Consider the following 24,216-nt stretch of genomic DNA (forward strand, 5'->3'; position numbering starts at 1 on the left):
CCACTCCGTGTCCTTCCTGGTCCTCCCCCACAGCCCAGGAGTTACAGAATGACACTTCTAGGGACACAATTCAGTCACCAATGGCAACGTGGATGTCGGGTTTCCGAGAGAACTCGGGCAGGCAGCTCTCCTGACCAGGAGCTGTTTTCAGTGAGCCTACTTCTGCCATCCCCGGAAGACCCAGTGGGTGTGCGAGATGCAGAGAACCAGCCCTTTGGTAGTTCTCGGCCCCTGGATCCACAAGGGCCAACTTCCTACTGGTGGAACCAAGGAGGGGTCACCCAGGCCTTGGCCCCTGTTAGCTCAGCCGAGCCAGGTGAGCATGGCTACTCTACGGGATGTCACCTAAGCTGCTGTGGCCTTGGCTCTGATGCACTGACTGTTCCTGAGGTAGGGTCCTGGCCTTTGACATGTCCTGGAGACCTTGGCACAGTCTAAGCAACAAACAGACCCCCAAGGCCAACCCAAGGGTCCCGGCTGCGTCAATTCTACAGAGGGGGAAAGAAGATCAACAGGACTGCTCTGGAGTCTCCTCCCCACTCCCCCACTTATGGAAAGGGAACCGGCACACACAAGGGGACCACAGAGACTGTGGTGACTTCAGCTAGTATAGCCATGGAGTACCAGGCACCAGGCACCAGCCAGGCTCCCCGTTTCTTATGAGATAATGGAGCCATTGATGGAGAATAAATTGTGGGGTGGCCTCTACACCAGGCTGGACAAGCTGTTTCAGAATTTCATCAGTTGCACCTCTTTCTTTGGATTTTAGTGACCAATTTTTGTTTTAGTACAGGAAGCCTCAGGTGGGCTGTGTCCCACCCCTGGAGAGGAAGGTGGTCTGGGGGGCCGACACCATGGCTTCTCCTAGGACCAACCCTCAAGCTCTCACAGAGACCCAGGAAGGCAGGGTCTCCACCTGTGGGCCTCCTCCAGGGGCCCTGCCTGGGGCGGGTGACTCACAGGTACTGTCGCCTCAGGGCTTCGATGTCCGAGTTGATGCTGCTGATTTGAGACCGCTGGCTCTTCTCTAGCTCGCGTTCCATCTCCTCCCGGTGGGCATTCTTCATGGCTTCAATGGCTGTGGGCGAGGACATGGCCCTCAGCACCAAGAGGCTGGGGCTGCACATCCAGCAATGCCATTCCTCACTGTACCCTTCCTTCCCCAGGGGCTCGGTAGGTCAGGACAGTGTGACATGTGAACACCACGGACACTGCACCCCTGAGGAACACACCTCCGACAGGCTGCCTCCCACCAGCAGCTCTCCTGCCATAGGGGATACAGAGGCTGACAGGAGGATTCCAGATTCAAGGCCAGCCTCAGCAATTTAGCAAGGCCCTGTCTCAAAATCAAAAGGGCTGGGGACATGGTTCAGTGGTAGTGCCCTCTGGGGGCTCAATTCCCAGGACCGCCAACACCACAACGCCAAACTGATTAAACATGGATGTTAAACTGGAGTACGAGTTTATAAAACACACAGCTTTTCCAGAACTTTCTTCCTTGCCACTACATGATGAGTTACTGTAATCTTATTGATCATGAGGAGAGAAGGCAATGCCGCACAGACGGAACGGGCTTGCTCAGGTGGTGACAGTGTCGCCAGAAGGAAGCTGCACACCTCTCCCCTCTGGTGTTTAGGCTGCTGTGGCCAGAGGGTCCTCATGCTAATGGCCTCTGTCGCAGGGGCTAGACAGGAAGGCCCAGTTCCCCTGGGGAGCCAGCGGTGCTGGAGCACTGGCTCTCAAAGGACTCCTCAAACCAGCCCCTGCCTCAGATAAAGAACACTTCTTCTCAAAACGAAGCTCCAATCCCAGACAGGATGCTCAGCATGGGTGGTGGTGATCGAGCTGCAGGCCCGGCCCAGGAGGTGGGTCGGACGCTGCTCTTGGTGCCCCAGCCCCACCTGAGATGGTGGCGGCGGTCTCCTCAGCCAGGAGGCGGTCTTTCTCTTCCCTCAGCTTCTCCAGCTCCCTCTGGTGCTGCCTCTGCAGATCTTCAATCTTCTTCTGGTGCGTTTCCTCCATTGCAGCAAAGCCCCGCTCACATGTGGCCTGCAGAATGCAAAAGGGGCTTATCGATTTCTCCATCTGCCTGCACTATTGTCCTGTATGATAAATGGACAGCAATCCTGCCCCGTCCAGGCCCAGTGATAACTCGCAGCCAGGGCACATCCCAAGGGGCTCTGAGGGGGCAGGCTCCTGGGGTGGTGTGGGGATCTCCATGGTCTTCCCCAGGCCACCAGGCAGCTGAGGGTGTTCACAGCCTACACTCGCCATCTATTTTCTGGAACTGCTCTGAATCCCATTTCTTGGTGGGACTTTGGTATTTTGGGTGAGAGGAGGGTGTGAAGGGGGTTTAAACGGGGCCTGTGCACACCACTGTGAGGGAGAATTGACAGGAGGGAGGTCGGAACACACTTGCTGGCTGCAACTGGTGTGGGGTGACAGGCACACACTTGGTGCTCTCACAGGCAGGTGACAGCTTGAGGGAGCCAAGGCTATCCTGGGGTGGGGCCTGGCTTGGGGGGGCTCTATTCCCTGCTGGTTGGTGGTTCACAGGGCCCATTTCTGGGAGCTCGGGGGGAGGGCTGTCCCTGACACTAGCCAGATTGTGACCTCAAACTGTTGTTTAACTTCTCAGATGTCCTCTGAAGGAGTCAGAATGGACCACAGGATCCCCTTCCTGCTAGCCTGTGCCTTCCTCTTTTCTTTCTCTTTTGAAGGAAAATACGAGCTCTCGACTTCAACAAGACACGGAACAGGGACAGCCTTATTATAACCTGGGAGGACAGGGGTGTGCCACAGGAAGAGACCAAACTATCCCACTCAGCCAGAGGAAGCCCATACCTGACCTCTCAGAGCTGTGCTCATGTGAGCCCCACGACTGTGAGTGGCTAGAGCGTGCAGCTACTTTGAGCACGTAAGGGTACGTTGTGTCTAAACTCCTTACAAGATCCACTTCAGGGCAGGGATCAGGTCTTTTGCTATTTTTTAAAAATATTTTTTTTGTTGTTGTAGACAGACAAGATACCTTTGTCTCTATGTGGTACTGAGGACCGAACCCGGTGCCTCACCCATGCCAGGCGAGTGCTCTACCGCTGAGCCCCAGCCCAGCCCTGCTGTCTTTTGAATGCTGGAGGAATGTGGCCACACTGCTTTCCAAGTACAACTAAGAGGGGAGGCCTTCCCCACTTGAGGCTTTAATCCAGTATCTACTCTTTCTGCCTGTAGATTCAAGGAAGGATATCAAGAGCCAAACCATCACGCTTCAGTACCTTTCCCTAAGATCTCATTCAGGACTTTAAGTTCCTGGTCAGAGCCACAGATCTGCTGTGCTGGCCAAGGTCTTAACCACTGCTCTCCATTAAGGGGGCATCCCCTCCCCCGGCAGCTCAACCCTGGAAGCCATCTGTCTCCTGGGCCTCCTCTCCTCCGGGTGCCTGAACACCACAGGACAGCTGTGGAAACCCTGGGGCCCAGCTTGGTCTGACGGGAGCCTCCCAGGGTCAGGCTCCTTGCTCCACACCATGTGCTTGGTTTAGTCACAACTTCTCAGGTATAGTCTCTCTATCACTTGGACTAGAAGCATTCCCAATTCTGGATTTTATTTAGATTTTGGAATATTTGCACAGATATCTTGGAGATGGGGCCCAAGTCTAAACATGAAATTCACTTAAGTTTCACAGGGCCCAAAGGTGATTTTGCACAATATTTTTAGAGTACTTCTGTTTTGTCTGTGACCTATTACATGAGGTCAGGTGTGACATTTTCTACTAGTCATGCTGGTGTACAAAAAGCTTCGAATTTCCAGATTGAGGATATTTACCCTGCAGTAAGTGACCGAAAACTGTCCTTATTCTTTGCCTCTGTGTGATGACCTAGCTCCTACCAAAGACAAGAAGGGGAGCCAGGAGCAAGCAGCCACGAGACTGCTCTCAGTCCAGGTTCCCTGCTCCCAGGGTCCTGCTCATGCCAGGCGAATTCTGTCACTTTCTTACGTCTTATTTTGAGTGTTTTGGAACATATGAAGTTAAGGGTCAAAACATTTCTAACAGAAATACTGAGGTATCTTTAAAGACCCAGCTGCTTCTTTATTAAACACTTATGTTAAAAAAAATTGATCCACGGCTGAGGATGTAGTTCAGTGGTAAACACTTGCCTAGCATGCATGGGCCCTGGGTTTAATCCTGAATGTGTGTGTGTGTGGGGTGCAGGGGCGGAAGGGGGGAAGATCTATAAACAATTTTAATTTTTAAGTCAGTCTTCCCTGGGACCAAGAACGATTCCTCAATGACTATGATACACAGTTGTAGAGGTGGTAGGGACACTGACCCTAGTGCGAGCACCCCTAGTCTGTCAGATCCAGGGAGAAATCTGTATAAAGGAACTCAAGAGGTTGCTGGTTATAAACTCTGCATGTGTCTAAGGGTCAAGGAGAATACCATACGTGGGCTGGAAGCGCTTGGGCCCAGGACGGGGCTGGGGATGTGGCTCAGTGGTTGAGTGCCCCTGAGTTCCATCTCCAGTACCCCTCACCAGAAGTGAACTGGGGTCAAAACCAAGGTCTGTGCCATTTTCTTCTCTTTCTTTTCCTTTTTAGTTTTTGCTTTGTGATCTCAGAGATTGAACCAGGGTCCTGCGCATGCCAGGCAAATGCTCTACCGCTGAGCTATACCCCTAATTCTTTTTGAAATAGGGTCTTGCTAAGTAGCCCAGGCTGGCCTTGAACTTAGAATCCTACAGACTCAGCCTTCCCAGCAGTTGGAATTATAGGCAGTGCCACTTACTTTTAAAGGCACACCCAGACCTAGCTGATGATGCACTCAGTGAAGTAACCAGAGGGTCACTGCATATGCAACTGGGGAAAACGGCCACTAAAATGTTCTCACAGTTCATGATGGTGGTTGAAGGCTTGGACCGAGCAGGGAACCTGGACTGAGAGCAGCATAGTGGCTGCCTGAGAAGTGCTTGCTCCCGACTCCCCTTCTTGTCTTTGGTAGGGGCTAGGTCATCACACAGAGGCAAAGAATAAGGACAGTTTTCGGTCACTTTTAGCACTAGAGTAAGGTATTGGGAAGCAGTCACCATGTTCTGCCAAGAAGTAGTTGTTGGCTGGCAGGAGCAACTGCCTGTGAAAGGACAGGGGGATCAGTGTTGGCTCTGCCTGAAGGGCCTAGGCATGTGTCATACATACCTGTCAGAGGAAGAGGGAAATGAGGGCACAGTTACTGGGGCAAAGTTGAGTCTAAAGGATGTCAAGAACCTCTAGGATGATACCCAGGCAGCTATGTGCATACTGCAGTGAGGTCACAAAGTGGGGGTGGCCAGAGCATTTGGACTGCTCCACTGGCCCGGCCTGAGACACCACCTCTGTGGGCCAGGGCCTATAAGGCAGTGCCAAACAGGTGGATGTAGAGGTCAGTCTCTTTTGCAGCTACTGGGGAAGGGAACAGGAGCTGCCTGAAACTGTGGTCCAGAGAAAAGCCCTTCTTAGACAAGTGCCTACCCAGTGCTGGTACTGACAGGTAGCTGGGACAGAAAAGGGACCCTTGGGGCTGGGGATATAGCTCAGTTGATAGGGTGCTTGCCTTGTATGCACAAGGCCCTGGGGTTCAATCCCCAGCACCAAAAAACAAAACGAACAAAAAAAGAAAAGAGACCCTTGACACTTGAAAATAGTCCTATATGGGAAAATCCAACTCCTAGGACAGTCAGGAAAAACGTGACTGCACTTGAAGAGTACAAGGCAGTCCTCGGGCAGATGCCTCAGCCTTGGATTCTGTGAGGGTGGAACGAGGTGGTGGGGCTGCCCTGGGAGCATGGACTGCACTCTCTTCTCCACCGGGACCCTGCCTTCTTTCCACTGGTCCTCCTTCTGGGTGGGTGATGCTCAGACCCTACCCCGACCAATGAATAGAGGGATAGCAGAACAGCATCTGATTCTGGCCATATGGCAGCCAAGAATGGAGAAATACCACCCAGCTCTGAGAGCCCTGAGAGCCCTGGCAGCCCCTGAAGCCCCCCTCCCTGCATCTGCAAGTAGAATCAATTTAGCAAATTAAGTGCTGAAGACCTTAAGATTCTCAAAGTCCCGCTGGTATTTCTCCCGCAGTGTGGCTGCATCGCCCTCCAGCTCCTTGTGGCCCAGCTCTTCGCGCATTACATCCATCTGGGCCTCCAGTTCCTGGATGCGCTCCCGCAGCCCTGTCATGGAGTCAGCTTCTCCTTGGGCTGCCTGTGGGGCAGCCCCAGACTCTGGCCGCCATCGGGGGGAGGGGGCTGGCAGGGCTTCAGGGCGCTGCTGCTGGCAGAGGCTGAGGGTCTCCTGCAGGCGCAGCAGGCTCCGTGAGTAATGCTCCTGCAAGGCCCTTAGCTCTTCCTCGTGGATGGCCTGCAGCTCCTTGATCTTCAGCTGGAATCTGTCCTCCAGTGTCTGCATCTGCTGCACATGCTGCCGCTCCATGTCCTGTTTGTCTCTGACAGAGGCGTCCAGCTGGCTTAGGACCCGGCTGCGCTCGGCCTGCAGTGTGTTCTCAGTGCGGTTCAGCTGCTCTACCACACACCTGATCTCCTCCTCATACCTGCCCTGCAGGGCAAACATGCTCTCACTGTGCTTACTCTCTGCTTCTTCCAAACACCTCTGCTGATGGTCCAGCTGGCTCACCTTGGCCTTGAGCTCGGCATTTTCCCTTTCTATGAGGGCAATCACCTCCAGATACTCGCTTTTTTGCTTGCGGAGGAGCTCCTCGTACTCCTCCCGCAGGGCCCCAACCACTTGTGCCTGTTCCTGGCAGGAGGTCTCCCTGGTTCGCCAGGACTCCTTGTAAAATCGAAGCTCCTTTTCATACTCTAACCGGAGTTTGCAGGCCGCATAGCACACCTGAGCCTGAATGATTGCATCCTGAACCAGTAAGGATGAATACTGACCCAGGCCTCCCAGACAAGCACTGTAGGAGAGAGTCTGAGATGTCTGCAGAAGCTTCCGACAATCCCTTAATGACTCAGCAGGGGACAGGGCTGGCAAAGCAGCAGCGATCTCCTTTAGGATGCTGGCTTTCTCTCTCAGCTGCTGGGCAAGCTCTTCCTGAATAGCAACAAGGGCCCCAGGGCTCTGATGGGACACATGCAAGGGTTCCTGGGAGCTGTCTGTGTCTGGACTCAGAACTTCTCCTAACAGTCTCAGGTCCCAGGATGTCTGCACACTGTCCACACTGTCCTCTGGACGCCTGAGGGCTTCTGAAACCTGCTGCATCACTCTCTCAAAATCTGGGGTTCCATAAGCTCCCAGGATTTCCCCCAACACACATTTGTGCCGCTGCAGGGCAGTCTGCGTCCCCCGCAGGGTCTCTTGGACACTCTGCAGCCTACGGTGGAATGACTCCCTCACCAATTGTGTGGCAAAGCTGAGCTCTGCCCGGACCCATGTGGCATCGGCCAGGCCTTGGGGGACATGCTGCTGCCCATCTCCTGATAAGCTGGTTGCCTCTCCTCCCAGTGTCCCAAGGCGTTTACTCAGGGACTCGACATGGCTCCAGAACTCGCCATCCACCAGCACCTTCCTGGCCCAGGCCTCTGCTGGGGCGTCAGCAGAGATGGCACGACTCTCTCCCTCCAGCAAGTGCTCTTCCGACCACGCAGCCTCACGGAGAAGGCGAGACACGTCTGAGGTCGTGCTCTTCAGTGAGTCTGCTATTTGGCCGATCAGGGCTGCCTCCAGGGCCATCTGGTCAGAAAGCAGCTTTGCCTGCTCCTGCTCACTCAGCACGTGCTGGTGCAGAGGCGCCGCCACCCTGCTCTCCACGGAGCACCCCTCCTCCTGCCCAGCCTGGGCCCCACCACTTGTGGAGGCTGGCCAGGACTGCAGGGCCTGGATGGCACTCGTGAGTGTGCTCTCCACACTGGCCAGGGAGGCCGCATGTGCCTCCCGCTCATCCTCCTGGCCGGCGTGTGGCAGGGACCTTAGTTGTTGGCGGCAGTTTTCCAAGCATGTCAGGGCCTGACTGTTTTTTGCCTGGAAGTCCCCTAGCTCCCCAACATGGCTCTCAATACTCGTGGCCCTCTCTTGTCTCTCCTGCTCCAGCTGGGAGGCCAGGGCGCTGACCTGCAGCAGGCTGGTGCGGAGCTGCTCGCGGAGCTGCGCCTCGGTGCCGGCCCACTGGTGGTGCAGTGCGAGGAGCGCCTCCTGGCTCTGGCCCTGCTGGCTTTCTAGCCTCACGGTCACTTCCTTCAGCTTCTCCTCTGTGACGTACAGCTTGGTCTCCAGGGAGTGGATTATGGAGAGGTATGTCTCGGAGTCTCCGGCCACAGGCAGCGTGTTAGGGGTGACCTCTGAGGACATGCTCTCCTCTGAGGGTGACCGGTCCTGGCTGGTGTCTGATGACGTGCTGCTGGTCCAGGTCTTCTCAGACCCCTCAGGGTGGATGTATCTTTGGCACTGGATTGTGGAGAACCGAATTCTTTGCCTTTTAACACCAGGTGCTCCCTGGTCGGGTTTGGCTGTGCTCTGTGGATGCCCCTCCCTGTCAGGAGCATCCAAGGACTTCAGGGGCACTGCACTCTCTTCCCTGCTAGGGCTGCCATCCCCACATTCTTCCCCCATCCCTGCTCCTGAGTCTTCATCTTCCAACCGCATGTGGGGTAAGCCTGGAGGTGCCCCAGCGGTTGGGAGCTGTTGGCCCGAGAGTAAACCCCGGTCCTCTGTTTCTCCCGGGGTGCTCTGTGGCTCTTCCAATTCCTTCGGAGACTCATCTGCAAATTTCCTTAAAATCTCTTCTTTTGCCTGCAGCTTAATTTCTGTTTCCTCTAAACTGCTCCCCAAAGCCACCATTTTAACCAAAGCCTCATTGAGGTCCTGCTCTTTCTTTTCCAGAACTCTCTCATGTGCTTCCTTGATGTGCTTCAGTTCCTCCTCCTTCTCTCTCAGAAGAGTGCGCATGCTCTGCAGCTGGCCAGAGACCCTACGGTGTGAGTGCTCCAGGTTTTGGTAGTCAGCTTCTCTTCCTCTCAGTTTCTCCCGAAGCTCAGCCACATCCCCATCGGATGTGGCCACACGCTCCATCAGCTCTTGGAACCGCTGCCTGATGAGGTCCCGCTCATCACGGAGGCTCTGCACATGCTCAGCAAGCTGGCGGATGCTGGCCTCCCGGGCCTCCAGCTGCTCCTCTAGCTGGTGCACTTGCTCACTGCCCTCACACTTGGCACTAAGCTTCTCTTTCTGGAGAGCCTCCACCTGCTGCGCATGGCCCTGCAGCTGTTCCTCATAGGCGCTGGCCTTGTCCTCCACCTCCTTCAGGTTCTGTAGCAGTGCCTGCTTCTCCTCCTCGCAGCTCTCCAGCAACAGCGCATAGTTCCTCTGCAACTTCTCCTCCATCAGCCGCTGGGCCTGCTCGCTGGCACCCAGTTGCTGGCTGAGGTCAGCAATGCGCTCCTGTAGCCTCTGTACCTCCTTCTGCCGGTCCCGCTGTAGGGCCTGCTGCATCTCCAGGTCCCGCAGCTCCTGAGTCTTCTCTAGCAGCAGGGCCTCTGCGCTCTTGAGCTTTTGCTCGCTGGCCCTCAGCTGGCCGCTCAGCGCGGCCTCACTGTGCTGCCGCTCCTCCAGCTGCTCACGGACCCTGCCCTGCTCCAGCTTCAGCTCGCCTTTGAGCTTGGCCAGTGCCTGCTCTTTGATGGCCAGCTCAGCGGCGGCGTTGCTGAGCCTCGCCTGCAGGCTCCTGATCTCGGCCTCGTGGTGCCGGATCGCATCCTTGGCCTCCCCATAGCTACGTTTCAGGGTCTGTATCTGTTGCGTGATCAGCTCCTGCCGCTGGCACTGGGCTTCCAGCTCACTTTGGAGGTCTTGGTTGACTCTATGGAGCCTCTGCCAGGCACCCGACGGGGAGGTGGCCACTTCAGTCTTAAAAAAATCGATTAAATACTGGTTAGTAACACTCGGGCCTCCCCGTTCTGAGTGTCACACCTCTGGCCAAGATCAACCACAGAAAAGTTCCTTGGTGGGTTTGCCTTTTATCCTTTGTACAACTTTTTTTTTTTTTTCCCATTTAAAAAACTCCAACGAATTATCTTAATTATTATGATTATTTTTTGGTAAGTTGTTTCCAGGTAACAGAAAACATGGACAATAACATCAAAATACAGCTCTAACCGAACAGCTTCTAGGAGAAATAAACCAAACAAAACTGAGTAATGGAACACACTGAGAAGCAAAACAGACTGAAGGACGAGAGGACGGCGGGAAGCGGGACAGGGAGCACAGCGCCTGCATCTGTTTTGCAAAACAAAAGATACACAGTTCTAGACCACAAATCCTAAACAAGCGCAGGACGCAAGGTGCAGGTAAGTGATGTCACTTCCTTCCAAGACAGGGAGAGAAGGAAGGAAGGTAACCACCAGGGAGATGTCAGTGAGGTGACATCTGGAACACTGTCCTTTGGAAAGCGTAGCCAGGCCTCCACAGTAACAGGAAGAACTAATCTCTACCTGTAAGAAGACAAAACGAGGGGAACGCAAACCATGGAGTAAAATGTATAATCAACAAAAACAAACCTTTGTGGAGTTTAAAATAAGAGAGTGAAGCATGCAAAAAAACAAAACACAAAAGAAAGAAAACTCCCCCAGGTAAAAGGCATGCAGAATGGACAGAACTAATATAATGCAAGAGAAAAAAAAACATGAAAAAGAGTGAGGAGAGTCCCGCCTACAATCTGGCCTGCTCAGGTTCCTTCCTGGTCTACTGGTGGGGAAGCCACAGATGTGACACTCAGTTATGTTAAGTTCCAGTTAAACTCACACTCAACATCAAACCATGCAAGCTCCTCCCACCAGTTAGTGCAGCACCCTCCCAGCATCACACCTCTTGATGCTCGGGCCCAAGGCTCCTGCCTTTCCAAAGCTCAGGGGTGGTGCAGAGTCCCCCATTGTTAGATGCAGCAGGAAGTTAGGAAGAGCAGCCCACCCGTGGCTAACAAGGCTGATGTGATGGTCCACATCAGACACACAGCAACGTTCCCAGGTTAGCAATGTGCAAAGCCCACTGTAGTGCATTTACCACTTGACCCAAGTTGGTTCTTGGAGGATGGGGCCCGACCAAGGCTTAGAAAGATACTCTCCAACAGGGAGGGCCTGCACAAATGACCTCAAGGTTCTCAGAGTGGGACATGTAGGAGGAGGACAGCTGCCATGGGTTTAGAGTCTGAACTGGGCATGGCACTGAATGTACTAAAAGGGGCAGGGGAGGAAGGTGCAGGCATGTGGGGGAGAAAGAAGGCCAAAGGCACGTGCAGGAGCAGAGACGGTGGGAGGAAAGGCAGGAAGGCAGACCTGGGACACCTCACACAGAGGTTAGTGGGTGACAATCTAGAAATGCTGACAACCAACTCACCAGAGACTCTGGGCAACAGAGTCAAAGGGCCCTCGGGATCACTAGGTCTACACCAGCAGGGAGCTGATGATACAGGGGGGAGGAACACTTGCTTCTTGGGTCAGTTCTTGAACTCAGAATCCTGACTCCAATGCCATACTCTCAGCTTTCACTGAGAGCTTCAATCCTGGTTCTGTCACCCCACCCCACTCCCTTCCAGAACTAATTCATCAACAGTACCGTGGGGGCAGGGGCATGTCTTTTTTGTGCCTCAGAGCTAGCACAGGGCCTAGAATGAGGCTGGACAGTGACCCAGGCTGTTTGCCCTCACACCTGCCACCTCCCACCTCACATGCCCATCAGGGTGGCCACACTGTGGGTCTGGTGGTGGGTTGGGACTCTGTGGCACACACCTCTGGGGAAAGGGTACCAGGTGTGGGTTGTCAGCTTAGGACCCAGGCTGCCACCCTGGGCTGTGGGTTGGGGTCATGGACTCCTGAAATTTCAGCCTAGGCAGAAAGTAAGAAGCACAGCCACTAGGCCAGTAGTGATAGCCCAGGTCTGCACGTTCCCAGCGACATGGGCAGGGATGGGGTCCAGTTCTAGATCTGTGACTAACTCGCTAATGGTCATAAGCAGGCACCAACTTGTTGACTGACTCAATTTCTCCAATCTGTAAAATGGGCTTGATCCTACTTTTGTGAGAACAATGGGTCATGGCATGCAGATGTATGGTATTCATAAGAAACACTGGCTACTTTGAGAGCCAAAAGGAGAGATCACCAAAATGATTTCATTATAATAAAACCCTTCAATGTAGAGGTTTCAGGCCCGTTTCTCAAAATGTCACAGTAGGAGGGAAAAACAAACCAGAGGCCCCTGCATATTCAGAGTCCTGGTCTTTCTGCAGAAAAGCTGAAGTGTGAGCTCCCCTGGGGTTTGCACATTCCTAGCCTGCCCAGCCCCAGCATCTGCCCTTCACACTGAAGCCCCTGTTTGTACTCTGGGCCTCAGCAACTGCTCTGCCCCCTACCTGGAGCACATAGCCCTCCCGGGCGCTCTGCTCACGGCCTAGGGCCACTCTCAGCTGATCCTGTAAGAGCCGGTTCTGCTCCAGAAGGTCCGAGGCCTCCTTCTGGCTCTGCTCCAGCTGTTGGCATAAAGATATTTTCTTAAGCAACATGACAATAATAAACCAAAGCAGCCACACAGCACAGGCCCCTGGAGGCCTCCTGAAGGCAGCAGGCCTGCTATGGGTGCCTCCTTCATTTGTTCAGGATTCTGGGGTCTCCTGTTCCCAAGGGATGTGTGTATCTGGCCTATACCTGCAGTACCAGAATTGAAGCTTCCAGCTCCAGGCCACAAATGACACTGGCAGCCACTACCCTGGGAGGGCCAAGGGACAGGCTTGTCCTTCCTACCCTAGGTAACCCTGGTACTCACAAACCTCCACATGCACTAATGGTTTCACCATGTAGGCCCTCCACAGGTCCCAAGGCCTGTGCAGGAAATTCCTTTCTGAGAAGCAGGCTGTGTGCCCCACTGAGAATAAGGGCTTTCCATCTTCACTAGAAGAGACCACCCAACAGGGTCTTTGGGGGTCCTTGGAATGGTCATGTTGTCCTCAACAGGGGCCACCACAGGCCTGAGTGGCTCCAACTTGAAATGACTGTTTGATCAGCTATACATGATGTATGTCACAGGAAATTCTGTTTGCAAAAAGGTTCCTGTAGTTTCCTCAACAAGACGTGGAAACCGTAGGGCTGGGGATGTGGCTTAGTAGTTGAGGGACCCTGAGTTCTATCCCCAGTACCCCCTCATCCCCCCAAATCTGACCAAGATGTGGAAACCTATAAGCTATTTTATACTCCTCTCACTTTGAAAAGCTGTAGTTCACTCATGTGTCCATCTCCCATTTCCCCCAAACCTTCTAGCTCCTATGTGTGCTCTGCCCTCCTGGGGTTGGTGGTCAGGAGCCAACTGAGCAGCAGGGAGTCAGTGTGCTGCCTGGCTGGGCTGCAAGAAGCAGGAAATCCTCAGTTGTGAAGCATTAAAGACCAACCCCAGATCGTGAAGCCACAGACAGGTGATTCAGTGTGTGGCCTAAAGGCTAGTATGTTTTTTTTGGTAGCTTAGAGTCATGTGAGTTTGAACTATTTTATCTCATCTTGTCTGTATTATTTTATTAGCAAGTGTATAAAATGGAAAAGTCAAAGTGTTGATGTTAGTGATGACTATTAACTCATAAATCAAATACAAAACCAGAAGAGACATGTGAGGCATGCTGACGCGGTGGATGTAGGAGAAGCCTGCTGTTGAAGGGCATCCCTAAGGGGCAGGTGGAACAAAGACTTCCTTTATCCAAAATGCTTCAGACTAGAAGTGTTTTTTTTAGATTTCAAGTTTTCATGATTCTGGAATATTTGCTTATATGAAATGAGCTCAGTCTAAACACAAAATCCACTTAGGTTTCATCTACACCTTAGTATATGCAGCCTGAAGGTAATTTTATACTGCATTTGGGTGTCTATGTGTGTGTGTGTGTTGGCAGTGCTGCAAATTGCACCCAGCGCTTCACAGATGACAGGCAAGTGCTCTACCAATGAGTGACATACCCAACTCCCTAAACGGTATTTTTAATTATTTCGTGCATGAAACAAAGCTTCATTGTATAGAATTTTCTGCTTGTGGTGACATGTTGGACCTTAAAAAGTTATGGACTTTTAAGTTTTTTGGATTTTTGGACTAGGGATGCTTACCCTGCAATTTCCTTGGCCAAGGAACTTGCTAGCAAGGCATATAAATCCCTTGTGGAAAGAGGTTTTGCAGATTTATCCTGATATACATTTCTGAGAGAGCATACAGTTGGCTCATGCAGCTCTATGTTGGTGTCCTAGATCTGCCTGCCCAGCTTTACCTCACTACACCCCACCTCTACATCCTAAGAATTTGGTCCTAACTATATCTCCTGGGGTCTGCTCGCTAGCCCTTCAGGTCACTGACAAAGCACCCAGGCCGTCTCTCTACTTCCAGCTTCAACCCACACCTCTTAGCAATGCCTGGGCAGATCAAAATCACATGCCCTGCCACTTAAAACCTCCAGCTTATGCCTTATAATGGGGAAAAAAGGACCACCAGTTGGACCCTGCAAGTCAATCAGCCTTGCATCCGGCTACTTAGGTCCACACGCACCATGAATTCTTCCATCTTTCAGGAAAGGCCTGCCACACCTTCCCCATCCCAAACAGGCAACCTGCTGTGCTCAGTCCCCCACCTCCACTCTAAAGACCTGTCTATGCACCCATGTCCTCTAGGGGTCTGTGGATCCTGAGGGGGAGACTACATGGCTGAACCCACAGGCCACAGCTGGGCACAGACTGCTCAGGACAGGCTGCTGTACCGGAGAAGCTGGCCCACCATTACCTCCTTCTCCAGCAGGGATGTCAGCTCATGAGTGGAGAGTCGGTCGCTTCCATCCTCGGAGGGCAGGTGCAGGGGGGCAATGGGCACCTGTTTTTCCTCCCGGAGAGGAGTGGTCTCCACCTGATGCCACCGCTGCTCAATCTCCACATGGACATTCTGTGTCTTGAGGTCAGTGGCCACTGGCAACCCTGGGCTCCTATCAACCTCCATTCGCAGGGTCATGTCCTCAGCACCTGGTCCATCTGCAGTGTCCAGCATCCCAAATCGCTTTCGGCGTTCTTCCCGCCGCCGTGCACGTTCCCGCTCCAGCTCCCCTGGCTCTACCTCAAGGTGCCCCGGTTCATGGGCATCAGCAGGCCCCACAGTGCTGGCCCTTTCCTGAGCCAGGGCCTGCTGGATGGGGCGGAACTCAGCCCAGTCAAAGGTCTTGGAGCGGCCCTCCCGCCTTCGTTCACGTGCACGGCTCCTCTTCTGTTCAGGATCTGGCTCCCCTGGTTCTGTCTCAAGCTTGTCACTTGGCCTTGAGCAGGTCTCAAAAGATGTGCTGCTCTTGTTCTTTTCCTCAGGCAATGAGCTATGGGGTAAGGGGGTAACAGCATCTGTCAGGGGGGCCTGAGACACCCCAGCCCCACTACAGAGCCAGCAAAGGTGAGCTATGGCCCAGCCCACACCTGCTTCACATCTGTCTTCTATCCCAAGTGCAACTTCCTAAGTACAGCAGAAAGGAAAGACCCACCTGTACTCAGCTTCCCTCCCTTGGAGAACCTAAACCTGCTTCTGATGGGGAGTAGGAGAAAGAGCCTCAGATGTTTCCAAGGTTTCCAGCATGCACCCCTTAACTGAGAAGATGCTGTGAGACGAGTGTCATGGTGCCTCCATTACCAAAACGATGAAGAAGAGTAGCCCGGGGAACTCCAGTGAGCCACAGAGGTAAGAGGAGCCCAGCCACTGACCAAGCAGTGGCACTGACTCTGGGGCAACCCTGTCCTGGTGACGGAATAGACAAGAACCAGCCACTTCCCAAGAAGGGTTCAGAGGGTTCAAAAAGCAGGTGACACGATCAGCTCTGTTTTAAAAGCCTTCTCTGCCACTGGCATGACAAGTGTGTCAAAGACCAAGACTACCTGTGGGGCAAGCGAACAGGTAGCCCAGGCCATGACAAGCTCCCACCACACAGTGACCCAAGGGCTGGGTGGGGAGTGGGGAGCAGGGAAAGGTAACACAAGGAGAGGTGACCAGGGTGGTAGGCTGCACAGGTCACGCTCCCTGGCACCTTGGCCTGCCCAGCAGAGGCTGGGATGAAGCTGGTTGGCCTGAAGAACTCTTGCCTTTCTTGGATTTGCTCCAAAGGGAAGATTTCTGGGGAGGCCTCTACTTGAGCAGGGGAAGGTCGGGGACATCTCCAAGGGCAGAAGCTTCTGAGCTACAAGGAAAGAGTCCCAGAGACTGCCAGCCAAACTGAGGCTGAGCAGAGCGCTCCCTGGTCTTGTCCAAGCCTCAGAAAAGAACTGGAAGAAACCTGGGGACAGTGAAGGCCCAGGGGGAGCACCCAGGAGCACCTGTGTTTACCTTAAAACCAAACAGAAAGGAGGATGTGAAAGGGCCCCCAGGGAAAAGGAAGCACTTCCCATGCCCCTGGGACCACCTGTTCTGACACACAGGAAGGATCAGAGTGCTTCAGAGCAGCATGACTGGCAAGAGTCCAACCGAAGGCCACACACACATGCAAAGGAAAATGACCCAGAGCGGGCCTGGAGTCGAGAGCGAGCTGGCTTAGGCTCAGCACTGGGGGAGATGACACGTGAGTGCAGGTGGGTGTGACAGACATGCTTCCAGAAGCCGCCTCTCCTCAAGGCTTCTCCAGCTCCAAGGCCAGTGCCCTGTGACTTCCCCACCAGACTGCAAGACAGCAGTAAGAAACAGAATGAGGCCAGCAGCTCTGACACTGTCACCTTTGCATGTAATACTTCTTGGAGCTTGGCCTTGTAGTGGTAAAACAATTCAAGTTTTCCTCAGCTCATGAGAGCTGACATAGAAGAACACAAGCAAAAACAAACGGGAGGGGGGGCGCTCTACCGACTTTAAGATCCACTAGCCTGTGAGGTCCACTCTAGTCAGGAAGACCAAGTCAGGCCCACTTTGGTATGAAAGCACAACACTGGCCTCCATCTTGTTCCCCAGAGACCATAGTCACTGCTTGGAGGGGAATAGGAACGTCCATGTAGGAGACCACCCCTTCCAGGCTGCATGCAAGCACATGGTGCGCACAAGCGTCCTCTTGGCACCTGCCCCCAAATATTCCAACACTGACTTTTTCTAGCCAGGACCCTCAACCTGAGCATGCAGCCCAGGCCTGGCAGAAGAGGACAGCAGGCTACCTGCCCTCTCGCATCCACTGCCCGCCTGAGCACACAGCCGCACCATCTGTTGCGCAGCCTGGGCAGGCAACACAGGTGCCTTTCTCGCTCTGTTGTGAGGCCTTTTATGGGAGCTGGGAAGAGCGCTGGGCACCTGGCACTGCGGGCTCTGCTCCTGACTTGGAGGGCTCATGGATGAAAACCAGCAAGCAGCAGCCCTCTGCCAAGCTCCCAAGAGACAGCAGGAGGGCTGCTGAGCTGGGCCATAACCTCCTGACCTTATGATATAGGAACAACTAGATACTGCTGGCAAATGAAGGAAGGAAGGAATGTATGAGGGAAAAGGGGCCTGAAGTAAAGGGGTGGTCAAGTTTCCTTCTTGTTCAGAGGGGATGGAGTCAGCCTCTGGAGGGAGGTGAAAATTCTGACCAAGCACAGACGTGGGAGAGGCTGCTGCAGACCACAACAGCCACTGCCGTCACTGTGCTGCCTGCCACAGCTTGACCTCTGGAGCCAGAAACACCCTGAGCCTCCCCAGCAGAGGAAGGCACGGGAGATGCTCAGAACACATGGTGGCTCTGTGGCCTCAGGTGGGCACAGCAGTGTTTGGCCAACACAGAGCCAGACCCTGCACAGTGGAGCTGTTTCCACTTTCTCTGAAAATGCAAACTGGTGGCAGGTTTCTAACTTCCAGGGCAGGAGGAGGAAGGCATGCAGTGGGTCCCAAGGGATACGAACCACAGAATGCTAACACAGGAGAGAACACACTTTTCCAGCTTGGGCTTCAGCAGTGAGAGTCTCAGAGAGAAGCTTTTCCTGGTTGCACAGAAATCAAACAGATGTCGGAGTGAGGCGAAAAGAAACCAAGGAAGAGCAAAGCTATGGTGGCCTGTGCCTTGCAGCGTTGGGACTGCCCTCGCCAGCCAGAGGACAGTAGTTAGACAGGGCCCACGGCACAGCCTAAGCCCAGGCCTGGGCCGAGAGAGAGACTAAGAAGACTCTCTGTCAAGCACAGTTCTACCAATGGGCACAAAGGTGACCTGCATGGCTGACCTGGCCAGTAAAAGAGGATAAACCAGCCTGGGACAGAAAAACCAGAGAGCCACAAGGAGACCAAGCAGGGCCAGCCAACTGTGGGACAGAAGAGGGAGGGAAGGAAGCTGTGCTGGGAGGTAGCCAGGCTCAGGTCCAGGGGAACAACAGATCCAAAACTGTAGCTCCCTTAGCAGGAGCCAGAGGGTCCCCATAAGAGGCGTGAGGGGCTCCCTCAGGCATCCCCGACTATCTCACCTGGTCACATCTGGGGCAGTGGTTGGGTGAACGTGCTTCATGATGGTCTGTATCCAGTTCCTCCGGATTCCAGAAGTCATGGCAGACAGTGTGAACTCGCCCTCCTTTGTCTATACAAAAGACACAGGTGTCACCCAGTGACTGGTCCCTGGAGATGACTGCCACCTCCTACCTCCAGGGGAGATCCTTGTACTAGGCAGAGACCAGGTTCTACAGGGAGGAAGGCAGAGGCTAGCAGTCAACAGCTGCATGGGGCAGACTCTCAGAGAAGTGGCAGATGGAGCCTTTGCCCCTACAGGGCTAGCACACATGTACTGAACTCTTGCTCTACACCAGCTACCTGTGAGCTGACAGAGGATGACAGGCACTCACTCCATCAGGGACTCCTAGGCAGAGCCCAGGGACATGGCCTTAGGGACACGATCCCTGCATCCCCATGCAGCTCTACTCAAGCACCTTCAGAAAGGACAGGTGCATGACGTGCGGCCAGCAGCTCCCCGAGTCATCTTCCTGCACCTAGCGAAGGGAAGGCTACACACCATCCTACTGGCCACCCAGGCTGCTCAGACCCCACCACAGACACAGCGACTGGCAGGAAGATGCCATCACCACGATGGCTTTGGCACAGGAGTCACACCAACGATCACATGCTGGCCCAGATGCCAGCTGCCAAGCACAGATCAACTTGGTCTCTTCCTCACCAGGGACCAAGCCCCAGGCCACACCCCACTCTTCTCCAGGCTGCAGCCCGGGATGCACACTCACACCTCTGGGGGTCTCCCTCTCCACCCCTCAGTAGGGCACTTCTGGAGTCTCTAGTTACAGAGCCCCACTGTGATGGGCCTCATCTCTAGCTGACCTCTTTCCAGCTTCAGGACGGCACTTGTCTGATACGTGTTCTTGAGAGAGCCCATCACAGCCTCAAACGCACCACCCACCAGGTTCCAGAGCACCTGTTTCCCGAGTCAGCTCTTTGGGCAGCTTCTCTGTGGGCCTCACGGGCCCCCACTGCCCCCTCCTCTCATGTCTCTTCCTGCTGCTCAGCTCCCCTCCTTCCTTCTTTGCTCATCACCACAGAACCTACCTGACCTGTACCCCTTTTTGCTGCCCTGCAAGTGCTGCAGACACAATTCCCTAGCATACAGTCACCGGTTATATCACGCGGGTGCTTTCTACCAACTTAGAGCAGAACCTTCTCCAAGTAGAGCAGGATGAAAACAGCCTGTCCTGATCCAGGCTTGCAGCCCCTGGGGCTCATGGCAGGCACGGTGGGTTGGGGGCTAAAGATGGAGACCAAGTGCCAAGATGAAAACTCAAAAGTAAGTCCCCAGTCAGAGCAATGAGGAGGGTCTATCGCCACAGAGGCAAAGTGGCCACACCTATCCACACCTAGCCCTACCAGGTCTAGTGTCCTTGCCATCACTAGAAAAGAGTGGGTGAGCTCAACTGCAGGACGCCCTGCCCCAATGCCTGCTGACCAAGACTGGGGTGCTGGGGCTAGCAGGGGCCCCCAAAGCCACAGCCCACACCAGGTCTGGCCCTGAGAGGGATCTTGGAGAGGGGCTCATGGAGTGCTCTGCTCCTCCCATAGGGATTGAGGGGCAGAAAAACACTGCAGCAGGGCCCTGTGAGCTGCTGAGAGCAACCAAACCACACCAGCCCTGGAAGCAGGCCTCCAGTGCCACTCCACATGACGTGGTACAGACCGCATGTGAAGGAAAGCCGTGACAGTTGCCCAGGGTGGCAGTGGGCTTTTAACACATCTGCCACCGGAGCTGGCTTTCCATGTCCTCTGAATTTGGTGGGTCTAAGTCTGTCCCAAAGTACCTGGTCAACTCTGAGCATAGCGACACACAGGAAGTAAGCGCAACTGAGTTTCTGGGCCCCCAGATAGGAAGGTGAAACCTGCTACAGTGAGTCCACCAGTGTCCAGCATCCTATGAGAAACCAAGTCCCAGAGCCTGCCCTGTGGGAGACGACTCTCCTACTGCCACCAATCTGAAGGCTCTTACGAGAGAAAACCAAGAGGCTTCATCCAAAGGGAGGCCTGGCCTCTGTCCCAAGCCCCTGGGAGGTAACCTGTAAATCCTGCCTGAGTGATTGGAGCATTACCTATGACAAATTCCTGAGTCCCCACCTGACAGCTGATACTGTCAAGACTACCCGGGGAGGGGCTGGCTGTTTCAGAAAACCAAAATCCAACCGTGAACTCAGAGGGTTAAGACTGGGCCGTGTAAAGTGACTTTGGTGGGCTGGGGGCTAAAGATGGAGACCAGGTGCCAAGATGAAAACTCAACTAGTTACAACGTTATGAAAGTTTGATGAAAACTGGACACTGAGGTCCAGGCTAGCGATCTGGAAATGCTCTGTGTATTGTTTCCTGACAAGGCCAAGAGGGTACAGTGTCCCCAAAGGACACAGATATTCTGGGACCCTCCAGGTCCCAGGTTCTACCCCATGTGTCCCTTCCATTGACTGATTCTAATTTGTACCCTTCTGCTATAATTTTAAAGTTAGTGCTTTCCTTAGTGCTCTGAGTCATTCTAGAGAATTCTTGAAGTTCAAGGTTACTTTGGAAACCCCCAAACTTGCAACTGGTGTGAGAGGTGAGAGTGGATATGGCAGTCCTGTGCTCTTAATCCTGGGTAGGGCTGACTCCAAGTGTAATTCTATAGTAATGGCCAATGGTGACTATTTCATTTGTCCAACAAGTTACTGTTTTGAGAGAAAAGCAAAGCACTGTTCACAAGATCTTGGAAAAAAAATAGACTTGCAAGTGAATATATGAATGAATGAATAAGTGAATAAAAACCTTTCTCTTTTAAATAATTAACAAACACTTTTATTCTTAGTCTCCATATCCTAATCCTTCTAAAGGCCCCAAACTCCATCAAAATTTAAAAAAAAAAAAAAGAGCGGGGCATGGTGGCACAGTCCTGAAACCCCAGCTACCTGGGAGGCAGAGGCAGGAGGATTGTGAGTTCCAGGAGGACAGCCTCAGCAACTTATCAAGACTCAGTGTCAAAATAAAAAATAAATAGAACTAAAAGGGGTAGGGATGCAGATCAGAGGTAGAATGCTCCTGTTTAATCCTCAGTACAACAAAACACCACGCTTCAGTAAAAAAAGTCTTTAAACAGCATTGAGAGAAAAGATGTCCACCTTTGTGTCACATTACGCTCTAGGGTTGGAGGCCAAGGGCCACAGGGACAGGAGTCAACACCAATGGAAAAGACTTAGCCCTCCCATCGGGGGCCCGCTGAGACATCAGGTTCTCCAAGATACATCCCTGCTGGTCAAGCCCGTGTACCCCTTTTCCCCTGGGCTCACGTGTATCTGGAAGCCATAGTTCCTCTGGACTGGATATTCTGTGACGTCATAACATGTGGACAAGTCAATTTCCCCATCCAAGTCAGCTGCCTGCAGAGAGAAATGAGGGGGTCTTAAAGAGATTTTGGAGGAGCCAATGTCTAGATGAGCACCTTCCCTTGTACTAAGTCTTTAATGGGAATAGACCTTGACTACATCTCCCCACCACTGTAGGACCCAGGTCCCTCCCCAGGAGCATCCCTACTACCATATTCTTGGGTATCTGGCTAAAGATAGTCCATGCCTGCCGGAGGGCCTAAATGTGTTGGTTAGGACTCTTTTAAAAGCAAAGAGTTTTTGTGTATGTGCAGATTATCTACTTATGATATTTACATTAAAAATTAAAGCTGAACATTTTAAACTGTTTATTTAAAAATAAAAACAAACTCATTTCATTTTAAAATTAAAAATATGATTAGAAGTCAATGATAAAAGTGGCACTGTTTTGAATTTCTGCAATCTCTTCTGTGTCTGGCTTCTGTCTTCTCTTCTGTGTCTGTGGGTTCTTTCTGCATTCAGTCTGTTCAGTGTATTGTTTTAGTTGAAGTTCATTAAGACAAAGTGGTCTCAGAGTTGGAAAAGGATGGATTTTAACAGTCTTTCCAGCTAACTATGGACTCTTTGACAAGCAGTAGTTTCTCAAAAGTAAACTGTGAAATATGCAATCCCATCAGTGAGTTTTCTGTGTTGTTATATTAAGTGCACAGTTTATCCTGCCCTTTGGATATATCTTTTGACAGGCATGATGCTGTAACAGGTGTCACTTGGAAAACATTAGGTTGTACATAGCTTTCAAACATCCACATAGTTCATTTATGTGGGATCAAAATGTCACATTTGTTAAATCATCACCAATTTCATCTGAGAAGTCCTCAAGTAAAAGGGAAGCTGTCAAGTTCATGATATAATAGGAATTTTTTGAAGTTCTAACTTTTACCTTTTTCTTTTATCATTTTTTTCTTTACTTTTTTGAGATGGAGTCTACATTGCCCAGACTGGCCTCTGACTTCCGGGTTTAAGTGTTCCTCCTGCCTCAGCCTCCCCAGTAGACCTACAAACTATACCATTATGCCCAGCCTAATATTCCTTTTTAAAAAAAATTTATTTGTTCTCTTTATATTAATTTTTTCATAAAAGCTGAAATTGTACTACTGGCAATGAACTGTCAGTTGTTTTCCTTGAAAGAACAGGTTCTTTTATTATTATTTACTAGTACTATAATTAGTATTGGTATTGGGGATTAAACCCAGGGGTTCTCTACCATTGAACTACATCCCCAGCCCCTTTTGTTTTTTGAGACAGGATATCATTAAGATATACAGGCTTGCCTGTAACTTGTGATGCTTCTGCCTCAGCTTCCTGAGTAGCTGGGGATTACAGGTGTGCACTGTCACACCTGGTAGGAATAGGTTCTTGATTTTAAAAAAGTTTTTCTAACTCACATACTGAATGACCAGTTTGTCAGCTCTTTCTTCAAATAATAATGGTGTTGCACAAAGACATGGCTAGTTCAGCTCACAACTCAACAGCCCAAGTGTGTTCCATAAGAGCCTGTGGCTGTGGTTGATGTTGAATTCCCACTTAAATCACAGAATACAAAAAAGACAGGCATTCAAAGGTTGAGGCTTAATAAAATTACTAACCTTTACTGCCCAATTAAGACTCGGCTTTTTTTAAAAATATTTTTTATTAGTTGTATGTATGTATGTATGTATGTATGTATGTATGTATTTATTTATTTATTTATTGTGCTGAGAATTGAACCCAGTGACTCAGACATGCTAGGCAAGCACTCTGCCACTGAGCAAGACTCGGTTTGTTTTTAAACACCATGACTGTTGGCAGTGTGAACACAGTGACTGCTGCAGCCTGTGCCAAGGTGCTGGGGTCTCACCTACCACTGCTTCTGTACCTCAATGCAGACATCAACACCACAAAAAAAGTTTTTATTATAAGCATTTGACCATCACAGCTCTCCAGAAAGGAACTCAGGGTCTCCAGGGGTCTGCAGACCACTCTTGAGATCACAGAACGCTGATTTTGGACACAGCAGAGCCTGCTGCCCACAACACTTTGCACCTACATCCTTCTGGCAACATCTTCCCCCTTCAAGTCCACGCAGACCAATTCAGAATATTTAAATATGAAGAACACTGTTTAATGATGGATATTCAGGTTCTTTCCCACTTTTTACTACAAAGGTCTGAGAATGGCTAACTTGAGACTGAGATCTTTTTCTAGATGTATGGGTGCAACTGAAGGATTCTGAGTAGAATTAGCAGCGAAAATTAAGCACACAGACTTTCTAGATTATTCAAAAGGGGGTGTTTTCTAGGGATAGGTGAAGAAAAGAGTCTGTCCCAGTTGGTCTTCAGTCATGGTCTTAGGACTGTTAAGGTCCCAACCGAATTCTCCCACCATATG

At 52.0% G+C, this 24,216-nt stretch overlaps 1 protein-coding gene across 10 annotated transcripts in view; it reads right to left on the reverse strand.

Annotated features, from left to right (window-relative positions):
• Mprip (myosin phosphatase Rho interacting protein) overlaps window positions 1-24,216 on the reverse strand; it is a 133,544-nt gene that overhangs the window by 9,981 nt on the left and 99,347 nt on the right. For 6 of the 10 annotated variants that reach the window (XR_013436421.1, XM_078043045.1, XM_078043044.1 and 3 more), the window contains 7 exons: window positions 21,754-21,843; window positions 18,424-18,533; window positions 14,777-15,350; window positions 12,387-12,503; window positions 6,071-9,889; window positions 1,902-2,049; window positions 961-1,078 (listed from right to left, as the gene is read on the reverse strand). Coding sequence is in view for 9 of the 10 variants with exons in the window: in XM_078043045.1 (XP_077899171.1) it covers window positions 961-1,078; window positions 1,902-2,049; window positions 6,071-9,889; window positions 12,387-12,503; window positions 14,777-15,350; window positions 18,424-18,533; window positions 21,754-21,843 (4,976 nt within the window). In the remaining variant the exon portion in view is untranslated. The remainder of the gene's footprint in view (window positions 1-960; window positions 1,079-1,901; window positions 2,050-6,070; window positions 9,890-12,386; window positions 12,504-14,776; window positions 15,351-18,423; window positions 18,534-21,753; window positions 21,844-24,216) is intronic. The other 4 variants (XM_078043047.1, XM_078043048.1, XM_078043049.1 and 1 more) reach the window with 1 other exon arrangement.

The sequence above is a fragment of the Ictidomys tridecemlineatus genome, chromosome 3 (genome assembly GCF_052094955.1).
Source record: "Ictidomys tridecemlineatus isolate mIctTri1 chromosome 3, mIctTri1.hap1, whole genome shotgun sequence".
Taxonomy (NCBI): Eukaryota; Metazoa; Chordata; class Mammalia; order Rodentia; family Sciuridae; genus Ictidomys; species Ictidomys tridecemlineatus.